Source organism: Coptis chinensis, chromosome 4, assembly GCF_015680905.1.
Source record: "Coptis chinensis isolate HL-2020 chromosome 4, ASM1568090v1, whole genome shotgun sequence".
In the NCBI taxonomy this organism is placed as follows: domain Eukaryota; kingdom Viridiplantae; phylum Streptophyta; class Magnoliopsida; order Ranunculales; family Ranunculaceae; genus Coptis; species Coptis chinensis.
Window position 1 is genome coordinate 47,993,651 of NC_141459.1, and position 14,372 is coordinate 48,008,022.

The 14,372-nt window shown below is 36.5% G+C and overlaps 1 protein-coding gene and 1 pseudogene across 2 annotated transcripts; both read left to right on the top strand.

Moving 5' to 3' along the window:
- Positions 1-8,441: 8,441 nt before the first annotated feature.
- Positions 8,442-10,376, top strand: LOC147503777 (zeatin O-glucosyltransferase-like). The gene is made up of 2 exons (XM_086556998.1): positions 8,442-9,119; positions 9,374-10,376. The coding sequence occupies exons 1-2, from the start codon at positions 8,612-8,614 to the stop codon at positions 10,249-10,251; spliced, it is 1,386 nt and encodes a 461-aa protein (XP_086413124.1). The 5' UTR covers positions 8,442-8,611; the 3' UTR covers positions 10,252-10,376.
- Positions 10,377-11,916: 1,540 nt separating this feature from the next.
- On the top strand, positions 11,917-14,328 carry LOC147503778 (zeatin O-glucosyltransferase-like; annotated as a pseudogene). Its single transcript, XR_015192827.1, has 2 exons — positions 11,917-12,540; positions 13,278-14,328. The product of XR_015192827.1 is annotated as a zeatin O-glucosyltransferase-like (transcript).
- Positions 14,329-14,372: the final 44 nt, after the last annotated feature.

Sequence of the window (14,372 nt, forward strand, 5' to 3'; positions counted from 1 at the left end):
AAAGAATCAATATTTCGTACTACAGAGGCAATGTACACTTAGGGTGTGTTTGTTTAGTGGCAAATGGGGATGGCAAATAAAATTTTCCCACTAGATGCACTATTTGCCAGTGTTTGGCTGCATTTAAGGGTAGTGGCAAACACTATTTGTTATTTGCCGGCAAATGAAATTTTCCCACTAGAAGTGGGAAAATAGAATCCAGCTCCCCCCCTAAACTCTTTTGTCACCCCCTTATTTTTCCCACTAGGGCAATAAAATTTGCCACCATCTCTTCTCTCTCTTTCACACCCCTATGACGCACGGCTCTCCATCTCTCAAGCTCGAACTCAAAAGGTAATTTGTCGCTCTCCTCTCATCTCTCTCTCTTCATCTACTCTCTCTCTCACTTCTCTCTTCATCTCTATCTCTCATTCATTAAAATTTTCGTTTCTCTCAATTTTTTTTTATTGGTAACTTTCGTAAATTGAAGAAGATTGAAGAAGAAATTGCGTCCACGTACAAATTTGATTGTTTTAGATATGTTGGTTTTTTTAGAACTATGTTGGATTTGTTGGGTCATGTTGTGTGAATCATTGTAGAGTTGGCTAAATATTTAAGAAAAACAAGTGTATGAACTGAATTTTTTTGACTTGACCGATCAGGAAGAACAAGTGTTATAGCTAGTATCCAACACAGCTTGGCATATAAACATTGCTAGGAATCGGGTTTTTTTAGTTTTATTAAATGTGTGGAGTTGATTGTACTATGTTTTTAGTTTTATGAACGCGTGGAGTTGATTGTACTATGTTACATCGAAAGGTTTTTGATCGAAACTTCAAAGTTTCTTGATCCATTCATACACAAAGCAAGCTGTCGCTGGTTCCAACGTCTAACCCTTCAAATTGAGAGTGTGTGTCGGACTATTTAATCAATACATCCGGTTTTCAATTTGCCTCCCTTACGACTTATGATAACTACGAGTGTACTTATTACAACGGTTAGTTTTAACTCTTTACAAATATGACTAACCCAAGAACATATATTCTAAGAAAATATTCTACTCTGTCAGAGTATATATTATACACATTCAAGATGTAATCAGTAATTCAGTATAACGTGCTCTGAAACTTAACTGTTATTTATGGCTCTGTTATCATTGTTGTTAGTAATGGCTCATTTGAGTCATTTCCCAAACTAGCTATAACTAGAATCATTAAGCTTGAAAGTATCTTGTCATTGGTCCAAATTACATTCTCAATCATCTCAACATCAGCCTATATATTACTAGGGTTTGCCCGTGCTGTACGGCACTGAACAACTCGTCGCGCCTTCGGTGCCAGAAAACCCAATCAAGGCCAGTCCAATTTCCCATTATCTATAAGCCCACCATGTCAAATTTGGAGGTCCAAGAGTATATGGGCTAGCCCAGCCATAATTGTTGACTTTCTGGATAGATCCGATGGATACTGAGTGTTTTAACAAAATTGCAAAAGTCCCTAAATCACTTGGATTCGCCGTGTCATATTTTATTGAAAAAGATTTTGAACCATCGGATAGGCCCGAAAGATCCCCACACCGTTATGTTTTGTTAGATATTAGGGTATGTCCGTGCCTACGGCCCGCGAGACCTCGACGCGCCTGCGACATTACTCCGACAACTCATGGCGCGCCGTCAAGGCGCATGCATGCGCATCTTAGGCATAAAATATTGGCACAAGACCGGTAAACAACTCAATTTATAAATACAGCCCAAGGCCATCCCATTACCCATTATCTATAAGCCCAAATCAATTGGAGTATTATCGGTTTAGGGGCTAGGCCAACAATTTAAAAGTCCGGTAATTGTTGACTTTTGGTTGATTTTTGGATAGATCCCATAGTATTGATTACACTTGTCAAAATTACACAAACTCTCCAAACACTTAGATCTGCCATGTCACAACTTAGAAAAGACAATGACAACCATTGGATGAAGTCTCTGTAGGCTCCACACCATTGCTTTTTATTAGATAGATTATGTAGCTACCATTCCTGCCTAGCTGATTGAGTGACCAAGATGGATCAAATTTACTCTACTATTTTCAGTTTTAAAATTTCCCAAGTTGCTGATTTTTTCATTGTTTTTTTTTTTTTTTTTTGCTAATTGCTAATTTTTCCATAGACAACACTGGCCTTGAGAAAACCTAAGCTATAATTGGATTAACTTAGAAAATTGGAGATGAACTCTCCATTATACATGCAAAATTCACTGGCCTTGAGCAAAACATTGTTTAGGATTTTAGGGGTGTATTCATGTCCTGGTAGTAGAGGTGGGAATTTGGCCCTAACGACTTTAACCCTACCGACCGACCCAGACCCTAAGCCCCTATAAAGCCCCTCACAACTAAAGCCCTCACGAGTTTTTAGGGCCGCCCTACTTTAATGCCTTCTAGTAGGGCTAGGGGCTAAGATTCTAAAACATAGGCCCGACCCTAATTCAAACCCTCATTAGCCCGACCACAACCAAGCCCCTAACCGCCCCCCGTTTCACACTTTCACTATAAATACACATACCATAATTGTCCAACTCTTTGTTAAATATTTTCAATTAAAATAACATTGTCTTTTGTAATTTATCACTTACACCCAAGGGTGCTTCCAATAACTTGTCTTATATAACAAAAACTTGCCAACTTAATGTACCTATGAAGAACAATGAGCACTAGCTTAATAAAAATAAGACTTTATTCCTTTGATCATCAAGTCAAAGTCCATAACTTATTATTCTCAATTTCTTTTTCTCACTTATTTCTTATAAATTATATTTTTATTCACATCCAAGCCAAGTTTAAAACTAAAGATTTCCTTCCACACCATTAAAGCAAAATACTGAGCGGACATTTGTAACATGTAAAACCAAAACAACCTTTGTCGAGGAAAAATGACATTTGTAATCTCAAACCTTTCTCCATCACTTGTTCAAAAAGCCAATATTTTCATTTCTATATACAAAAGCTTGAATCACTTTTAAATTAGAAGAAAGGTAATATTATATTTGTTTGAATCTATTATAGAAATAATTTATGATATTACAAATAGTTTAACAATTTCCATGACCTTTAACCAAAACTATTATGTTTCTTCTTTGTATTCATTACTTCTTCCTTTAAAATGATAATATAATTATTTGTCATGTATTTCAATTTAAAATGTAATTTTAGTGACGTTTGAGTCTGAGGAAGAACAAATTCGAACTCTCGATGTCTTGATTCATTAGATTGTGGATGTGCATTTTAAATTTTGGACTTATACGGGATTATTACTTAGATTGGTTGGACTTTGAGTTTGTAGATTATTATGCACATTTTTGTAATATAAATGAGTTTTAAAACTGATGTAGTAAAAAAAAAAATATATAGGCCGGCCCTAAAAAGCCTTTAAAGAGGGCTTAGAGTAGGGTAAGGGCTGAAGTTTAGACTTGTGACCGGCCCGACCGACCCTATATGCTGACTTTAGGGGCGACCGCCTGCCCTAATATTTGAAGGGCTTTAAATGTTTTTAGGGCTAAATTTAGCCCGACCCGGCCTATTGCCCACCCCTATCTGGTAGTGGCGGAAAAGTTTTGATATAATTGTGTCATATATGACAGTGAATTTTTGGCAGTAAGGTTGCGTACCAACATGCAAACTTTAAAATAAACCATTTTAATAAATGATTGGATTTTCTTTTGCAATCTTTTGTTTTACTACAACTTGTCAACTTGAATGGGTGGATTCCTAAGAGTGTCTTCATTTTTTATTTTCTGTTTTCCCAAATATATTTTTTTCCGACAAATTATGACATTCTTGTGATTTCAATATTTTTGTGTTTACAGTCTTACAGAGTGGCACATTTTCACCAGAGAACGTTTATAAAACATTCCTAGTACTTCACGTTTCCACTCGTGGTCGTTTCTAGTTCCCCACTATTTTGACTCACAGTTGATGCGACCTTGAGTTTGCTCCCCAAAAGTCACTAGCTCGATTATCTGCTGGGCCACTGATGAGGCAGTACCTAATTAATCGAGGTGCTCGTAAGACCATGCTATCAATATCGGCCGAGATGACCGATTAATCGCATATCACTTGTAAACTAATTAGTTTTATTTACTGATTTTAAAAATTTTCTCACCAACTTGATTTAATCACCGAATTGACCGATTAATCGGCCCATATAACTGATTTCTCACTAAACTGAGAAAACAAATTATTGAAAGCATCGGTTTCCCACCCAAAAAAATACATAAATTTTTTAACAAATTAGATTTTTAAACCGTATAAATAATAATAGAACCTAATCAATGCACAAGGCTAAGAGTTTACTTATTTTTTCGTCCTTAACGAAAGTTAAATATACTAATTATTGTTTTATCTCTCTAATATATATTATCTATTCTCTCTCCCACATTCCTTCAAACATTTAACATAATTTGTTGTATTTGACATCTCTATAGTACTTCAAAATTAAATTGGTTAAATGTGATTATGAGAATCTGATATTTTTTGTTGCATCTCATATAATTATTTAGAAATATTTAATATGATTATATTATTATGTATTTTGAAAGTGTCAAATAAAAAAAAAAAAATATATATATATATATATATATATATATATATATATATATATATATATATATATATATATATATATATATATATATATATATGGCTAAATCTACCTGCTAGAGGGTGGTATGGTCTTATTTGTGAATTCACAACCACTCATACCGTGGGTGCGTGTGTATTGCGTGGTCAAGAAATCTTTGAATCCAAAGGCTCACATTACTTGCATGCGAGACGACAAGCGTCTTGAAGATCAAGACCAAATATATATATATATATATATATATATATATATATATATGGGGTAGGTTCCGTTTACAACAACACTTTTTATATACAACGCGTTTTATACAATACCCCCCACCGGACCCTTCAAGATGTTTTAAGGGGCTAATTTTTTTGTGGATAAGATGTTCTCATGGATGGATATATATATATATATATATATATATATATATATATATATATATATATATATATATATATATATATATATATATATATATATTAAAGACCAAAGTTTACATAAAGTCTATCAGAGTTCAGATTGTTACATAACCAAGGGGTGGGTTGAATCCATTCTGTGAACACGGGATGGGATCTACCCCGCTTCTGCAAGTTTTTGTGAGCAACCTTATTTCCGGATCCGCTCACCTATTTTGTACAATAGCTATTTACAAAGGAGATAACAGATCTAAGGCATCAAAAGTAGTAGTTGAGAAGACCATGATATATTTGCATTCTTCTTCTCCAAAAGATGCTGACACTTTGAGAGTCGGGTTTCCACTTCCAAGTTCTCGTACTTTGAACTTTAAGCTCCATTTGATGCCTTGGAGCACTCCTCTGCATTCTCGCTTCTTTCAATTGCTTTGTCGCCATGTCGGCGCTCCTGGCGACCAAAAACATCCATTAGCGTCCCTTAGAACAAACCCATAACATGAGTCTTTTCCTTGTATGTGCGAGGCGTCAATGTTTAGCTTGACATGATTAATAGCAAAGTGGGCTCCAATGCATTTCCTTCTTGGGATTGTTGTGTTTCCGCAAGTTACGGTTCTCGGTAGAATCAAAGAAAAATTTAACAAGCGGTGAAATTTTGAACAAATTTGGTCTTCTTTTTTCATGAAAAACAGAGCATCTTTCCAACCAAATTTTCCAAGACAAGTACAAAGCGAATTTTGTCCAAATTTTTTTATTTATGGGCCACTTATAAGGTGGATTAAACCACAAGTCTATCCACTGTTTAACCTGCAAGTAGGGGTGTCAAAATGGCCCTCAAACCCTTAGCCCGCCCGTCCCGACCCGGCCCATAGGCCGAAAAAGCCCTCAAAATGAGGCCCTCACACATAGGTTTGGGCCGACCCGGCCCTCAAGCCTTTGAGGGGAGGGTAAGGGCCTAGACTTCGAAACTTAAGCCCTCCCTTAAGCCCGGCCCTCTTTAGGCCCTCAACATTTATTACATATATTTTAATAAAAAGATTTACAATATATTTCATTTTAACATTAATATGCTAAAAATCACTTAAAAAAACGTTTATCTATTAAGTTTGCCAACCTTATAATTTCATTATAATATTTTATGAAATGAATTTAATTGATCTTAATTGACTAATACAACTTTAACAAGTTTTTTTAGTAGTTTGAAGCATGGCCCAAAATATCGCCGAGATATCCGATATCTCGCCGATATATCTCGGTAAATTGGTACACCGATATCGATAATTCCGACATATATCCACCGAATATTGAACCCTTTTTTTTCGAGATATATCGAATTTCCGAGATATGAAAGTTTATATCGCCCGATATAATCGATATTTCCGAGATAATCGATATATATCAGTTGACTTTTTGACCAATTGTTAATAACTTAATATTGAAATTTCTGAAATATCCGATATATCCGAGATATATCGGTGAGATATCCGATATTTTAGAAACTTTGGACTGGTCACAAAAAAATCGAGATATCCGATATATCTCGGATTTTGGTTACACCGATATATTGACCGATATCGAAATTTTGGGCCTTGGTTTGAAGGTTTAATTGTGAAGTGCATTCGATTTTATCATTTTTAACTAATGTTTCTAAATTTATTTTGTAAATCAAATGTATAACATAGTATCCGCCCCTCATGTTTTGGCCTCAAGCCGGCGCCCCTCCGAGGGGGAGGGGCGAGTAAAGGCTTCGAGATTTAAGTGTTGGCCCGACCCGACCCGCCCCGAAGTAAATGAGAGGGGATCGGCGACCCTCAAAGCATGAGGGCTTCATTGTTGAGGGCGGGCCAGCCCCGCCCGCCCCCATTTGACACCACTACACCGCAAGTGACTCCTATATATTTGTGTCTTAACAGACGGTATATGGTATATGGTGTGGCAGCAGAGAAAATGTTACCTCATTAATCTTTACCTTTTGTATCTGTAAAGTATTGTTACTATTTGTAACTTTTTCCCATTTTATTTATTAATATTTTTTTTTATAAACATTTTTTTTCTATTTTATTTATTAATCAATCACCTTTTAGCAAAAAAAAAAAAAACATGAGATATAAATTAGAATTTTATCTAGAAAGTTAAATAAAACTAATAAAATTTTGTGAATAATTTTTTGAAATGAGAAACTCCCAATGTTTTGTCCATTCCATTTGGCATTCTTGAAATGAACTTTGTTATCTTCTATCTTCTATAAAAATGGTTAAACACATTCTGGTGTTAAAATAATGTAGTGCATAAAGATGCACTAAATCTTTTTTTTTTTTTTTTTCCGGTAGGAGATGCACTGAATCATTAGCATGAGAACGGAGTCAATGGACCGACTATGGTGAAGATCTTTTCCTCGTGAGTCAGGGAAAAGGGTTGAAATCGTGGAAAAAGAAGAGGCGTGTATAAAGGGTCAGAGACATGGCGAATTGCCAGTTATATTTAATCAGTTATATCGGATGTATATATATAACTGATTAAATCTGATTAATTACTGATTAATTGAATATTACTCCTCGACCGGTTAGTTCCGAAAACCGATTTGGACACCCAGATATCTAGAAGCCAATAACATTATTGGCGGACCATTCGCATATATATATATATATATATATATATATATATATATATATATATATATATATATATATAGGGGTAGGTTAGGTTACAACACTTTTTATACAACGTTTTATACAATACCCCTTGAAAATATGAATTAAGCATTGATTCCTTGTAGATATGATATTTACACCATGGAGATCATCTCCACAAAAATTCAACTCATTTGAAAACTCCCTAACGATGAGAAAAATTGCTTCTCAACCTATGAATTTTTATCTACGGTTCGAAATATCGATTTTGTAACCATTTTTTTGGCAAACTTAGAAATGTTCAAAGGACCCGATTTTTTATGGAGGTCATATCCATGGTGAGAACATCTTATCCACAAAAAAATTAGCCCTTAAAACATCTTGAAGGGTCCGGTGGGGGTATTGTATAAAACGTTAGATAAAAAGTGTTGTAAACTAAAACCTACCCCATATATATATATGATGATTAACAAAAAAGGATTGTGGTTTTCAATTCTTTTTAGGAATACGGACTTCTCATTCCACCGCATTGTTGTTCCTTTAGCTAAGGTTGCCCCATACTTGGAAGTTGGATAGGCAGTCTGCACTGAAGTTAACTTGTCTCCAAGTAGCAGTAACATTGACCCAGACAGCTTGCTCCTTAAGACTCTGCCAAATAGAATTGAACTTCCAATGCACATTGTCACTTTGAAATGCTTGTGCCACTGAAGAAGAGTCGGTCTCCACCCAAATGCCTCTCCAACCCATTTCTAGAATTCTAGTGCCTTTTTAACTCCTTCCAGAATATCTCATGTCCTTATCTTAAATCAATAAAGAAAATGTTTGGTCAACAACATTAGTCTATAAGTAATATATTAATTATATATTCAATCATTATATACCAAGACAAAATATAAACTTAGTTGGTCGAATAGCTAAGCATAGGAACATTGAAAATCAAATTTCAAGCACAAATCTCTTGGAAGTTTGGTACGTTTTGCAATGGAGCAACAACAACAAAATGGTGTGGTGTTAGTGATGGTTCCTTTACCAGCACAAGGCCATCTCAACCAATTACTTCACTTAACCAGAATCTTATCTTCAAGAGGCCTACAAGCTCATTTCATTGGTTCAGCAACACACAATAAACAAGCCAAGGATCGTGTTCATGGTTGGGACCCTTCAACCATATCAAATATTCATTTCCATGACTTCAAACTTCCTCAATTCATCACTCCTCCAGCTGATCCTAATGCCACAGACAAGTTCCCCAAACATTTATTACCTACCTTTGAAGCATCTGTGCACCTCCGCGAACCTCTTGGTGTGCTTCTTCGCTCCCTCTCTTCTACTCATAGGCGAGTTGTCGTTGTGCATGATGCAGCCATGGCGTTTGCTGCTGAAGAAGCCTCTTTTGTGCCTAATGCAGAAGCCTATAGTTTTGTCCCTTGTTCTGCTATTTATGTACTCCTTTATATCTGGGAAGCTCTTGGTAAACCAGCCCATGAAGGTAGCAAGCTCGATTCTTTTTGTTTCCAATGAAAAACTAAAGCATACCCGTACTAGTACTAAGACTATCGTATCTGCAAAATGGGAAGTTTAATATCAATAGAAAGTTCATGTATGTATGTGATAAGTGATAACTGACATGATTATGATTGAAATGAATGTATGTTATACTTACACATTCCATTTAGCTTAAAACAACCTATGTATTGTAAGTTACTAAATCTAATTAACTAATTTTAATTAATATTTCAACAGAAGGGAGCTTAATTCCACAAGACACACCTTGCATTTCCTTTGAAGATTGCTTCAATGATGAATTCTCAGAGTTCTCTGCTAGAAATACAGAATGGCACAAATGTCGCACTGGGGATATATACAACACATGCGACGCTATAGAAGGAAAGTTCATCAGTGCGGTAGCTAAGTTTCAAGCAGACAAAAAACTTTGGGCTGTTGGGCCACTCAATCCGCTGACGTTGGATGCCACTGGAAGTCCTCGCTGTAAGTGCCTAGAATGGTTAGACAAACAACTTCCAAATTCTGTTATATGTGTTTCATTTGGAACAATGACATCAGTATCCGACGATCAAATTGCTGAGATTGCAATTGGACTAGAACATAGTAAACAAAAATTTGTTTGGGTCCTAAGAGATGCTGATAGAGGTGATATATATGAGGGGGAAGTTAGAAAACCTCAACTGCCAGATGGTTTTGAGGAAAGAGTAAAAGGAATAGGAATGGTATTAAGGGATTGGGCTCCACAACTTCAAATCCTGGAGCATTCATCAACTGGTGGATTCATGAGTCATTGTGGATGGAATTCAACCATGGAGAGTTTGAGCATGGGTGTACCTATTGCTGCTTGGCCTATGCACTCTGACCAACCTAAAAATGCATTGTTGGTCACTGAGGTACTAAAGGTTGGTGTGTTGGTTCGAGATTGGGCACGTCGAGCGGAACTAATTTCTTCGGATACCATTGAAAGCTCAATAAGGAAGTTGATGGTGTCAGAGGAAGGAAGCAAGATGAGGGAAAGAGCGAGTGAATTGGGAGTAGCTATTTGTCAATCGGTGTCAGAAGGTGGCACCTCTACCGCCCAATTGGAGTCTTTCCTCGCTCATATTTCCAGATGAGACATCACCGAAAGCATTCATTCAATGACTTTATAATGTAAGATCAGAAAGATTATGTATCATTTGTGGGATTTTGTTTTTGAGTTCTGCATCTGGCAATGAAAATTGTTTACCATTACTGATTCTGGAACTTTGTTTTAGAAAAAATAATATATAATTATGTACTTTATAAATCGGAATATGTATTCTTTTCATTCTACAAACAATCTAGAAAAGCGTAAGGATGGTGGGAAAGAATATGAAATATGAGTTTAAGAAAAATCGCAACTTGCCTTTGGTATGAAATGAAAATATCCAACAAAGAAACAGAGAAATGCTATTGCTGTTTATGAAAATATCACCATGGACTAGAAAGTTGAGTGATAAACATTTATCAAACTTGTTACAATGGCCATCAATGTTCCCTGGTAGGGAACTAATGAAAATTGTACTCGAACCTGGATCCTCTTCGTACCCCCCAAGTTCCTAACGACTAAAGCTAACAGACCTACCCCTATAATGATTGAAGCACCGAGCTACTGGTTCTGAGTTCTGAAGTTATAAATTCAGCCTTCCATAACATTTCGTCGCGCCTTGTATAACATCACAGAATCATCTCAAATTGAAAGCCCAGAGGAAAACATAAACCTATTAACCTTTTTAAATTATGTTTGACTCATACAGAACAAACTGATCCAGCAACCATATAAGTTAACTTTGCACAGTACATAGTGTTCTGCTTTTTTCTTAGGAAGTTGAGCTCATTCATTCATAAAGACTAGCACAGTGTTTTCTTGTAAACATGTTGCCATATGTTTTAAACAAAAAGATATCACTGTCCCCAAAATCTGTAATTTATTGTGATGACCCATGCTTTTAATTTATGATGATGACCGGTGTTCCAAACTTTCAAATAATTAAGTATACAATGAGGTGAGGTACATGTAATAGAATATATCCATTATTTGACAATGATTCCATGTTCCTAACCTTTATTAAATTTTTAAATGGACTGGACAATTACTTCTGATCATCGTTTCACAACACTCCATTCATAAAATAAGGTGATTATTGGGTAACGTGTCCTTGGCATATTCACTTGGCAAATCCTAAATTTAAACTCCACATACTTAGACGTTATGATCAAAATTAGTTTGAACTCTAATGTCCTTAACGTAAAACCATTAAAGATACGTTAACCTCCATGTGGCTTCATTTGTCATGGTGTATAACTGTACAAGTCGGTCATATTGACAAAACCAAGAAATGTCACCCTCATAAACAATTATCGTTGGGTACCATTATAGTGCCACTCATTACTAGTCACGATGCTCAATATTATGGCATGCCAGCGCCGTCCAAAATTATGGCGTGTCTGTTCTGTCCAAAATTATGGCGTGCCCATTCTGCCCAAAATTATAGCGTGTCTGCCCTGCCCAAAATTATAGCGTGTCTGCCCTACCCAAAATTATGGTGTCATAAGCTAGATTTAGAAAACATATTTGTCAAGATATGCTTCCATATTAAAACTTTACATAATTACATAAGATTTTCTAGCAATTAAAGAAATGATATTTTCATTATTATCCTATAAATACCCCTATTGTTTTGAAACAAAGAACTACATTCATTTTGAGAGACTTGATTTTTTAAAGAACGATTTGGATACGTGAAGCGACCATTGAAGATACAGATCTCAACAATTCTACAACCATCTCCCTAACAAGATCGTTAGTGTGTTCGGGTGAGTTCTTACCCAACCACTTATAAAATCAAGTATAAACACAAGTCTCTTGAAACTCACAACATTTTACATACTTTCCGCAATGGAGCAACATTCAGGTGATGTGGTGGTGGTAGTGGTTCCTATACCAGCACAGGGCCATCTAAACCAGTTACTACACTTGACTAGACTCATAGCTTCAAGAGGTTTACCAGCCTATTTCATTGGCACCGCGACACACAACCGGCAAGCCAAGGATCGTGTCCATGGTTGGGACCCTTCCACCATATCAAACATTCATTTCCAGGATTTTCAAATTCCTGAATACATCACCCCTCCCCCTGAGCCTAATCTCTCTAACAAGTTCCCGAATCATTTAGTACCTACCTTTGAGGCTTCATTAAACCTCCGCGAACCTCTAGGTGTACTTCTCCGTGCTCTATCTACTACTTATAGACGAGTTGTTATTGTGCATGACTCCACCATGTCGTTCGCTGCGGAAGAAGCCTCTTTTCTTTCTAATGCCGAAGCCTATTGTTTCAACCCTTGTGCTGCTTTCAGTATTCACTATTACATCTGGGATGAAGGTATAACCAGATCTATTTGTTCGTAAGGAAGTTTTTTAGAAGAACTGCATTTTATATAACTAGGCGGCTATACACAATTGCTGATCACTTCGTCGCTTATGCTATGGCACTAAAGCAAGCTCACTTGGTCATTTTTTATGCATACTCGTATTACCTTACAGTCGTGAAACAATTATTGAAGAAATATGTCTATGATATTAAGCATATGGTCTCACACACACCGCAAATCTAATGGAAAATCAGAATGATCCTTTATCCCAAGTTTACGTCTTTTACATCAAATTAGGAGCAAATCAGTCCTTGAACTTCAATCTGCTGCCTGACTATGCCAATTATTGTTAATTGCCAATTTCTCCATAAGCTCGATACTTGATCACTAAAGTAGCCTCAACAAAAAGAAAACGAGTTTAAATAGAAAAACTCGTCTACACATTAGTTGGAATGAAAGTCAATTACTAACCCAGAAACCAAAGAACCAAAACTTATCATCTTTCTTTTTTTTTTTTGGGGGGATGGTGGAGGTTGTGGTGGTGGAAAGATATGGGTAGGTGATGGAGTTAGCTCTGATATCAACTAGTTTTGTGTAAAGGCTTGTGTTCGTAATTGAACGAGGCCATATAGAAACAAATATAATAGATATGGAAATAAGATCAAATCAATAATCTTAGATTATCCGTATATTCTCCAACAATTATAGTATGCTCACAGAATGATTTTCTTTTTTTATCATTCCACAGAAAAAAGCCTACTTCAACTAGGCATACCTCGCTTGTCATTTGAGGGTAGCACGACTGAGGAAATGTCAGTGTTTCTTGCTAGAAATAAAGCATGGCGGAGTTTTAGCACTGGTGATCTATATAACACGTGTGATGCACTCGAAGGAAGGTTCATCAATTTAATAGCTCAACGGCAATTAGACAAAAAACTTTGGGCAATTGGGCCACTCAACCCGATCGCATTTGATTCGACTAGAGCTCCTCCTCACAAGTGTTTGGAATGGTTAGACAAACAGCCTCCAAATTCTGTTATTTATGTTTCGTTTGGGACAATGACATCGCTCTCAGATGATCAGATTGCTGAGCTTGCAATTGGCTTAGAACGCAGTGAACAGAAGTTCATTTGGGTGTTGAGATATGCTGATATAGGAGACATTTATAAAGAGAAAGAAGGAAAAGCTCCACTACCAGATGGTTTTGAGGGAGAGTTAAAGGAGTAGGAATGATAGTAAGGGACTGGGCGCCCCAACCTCATATTTTGGCTCATTCGTCAACCGGGGGATTTATGAGCCATTGTGGATGGAACTCATGCATGGAGAGTTTGAGCATGGGTGTTCCTATTGCTGCTTGGTCTATGCATTCCGACCAACCCAGAAACACGTTGTTGGTAACTGAGGTGCTAAAGGTTGGTCTGGTGGTTTGTGAATGGGCACAACGAAAAGAACTGGTTTCTTCCGACACCATTGAAAGCTCAATAAGGAAGTTGATGGTGTCCGAGGAAGGGAATATGATGAGGAAGAAAGCGAGAGAATTAGGTGTAGCTGTTCGTCAATCAGTGTCAGAAGGCGGCTCCTCTACCACCCAGTTGGAATCCTTCATCACTCATATATCTAGATGAGCCCTCAACCATACTGGAAAGATCATATCAATTGTCTGACTCCTGGTTAAAATTCTATATTTGGCTTGCATTTTCTTACATTGGACATTGGAGCTTTGTTTTCGAATTGTGGATGTTTATAAAGTTTAAAATCTGTACGTAAATTCATATTTACATTGATTTTTCATTGGTGTCTACTGTCTAGTATTTGGAACTTTGTTCCTAAGCGTGAAGTAAGG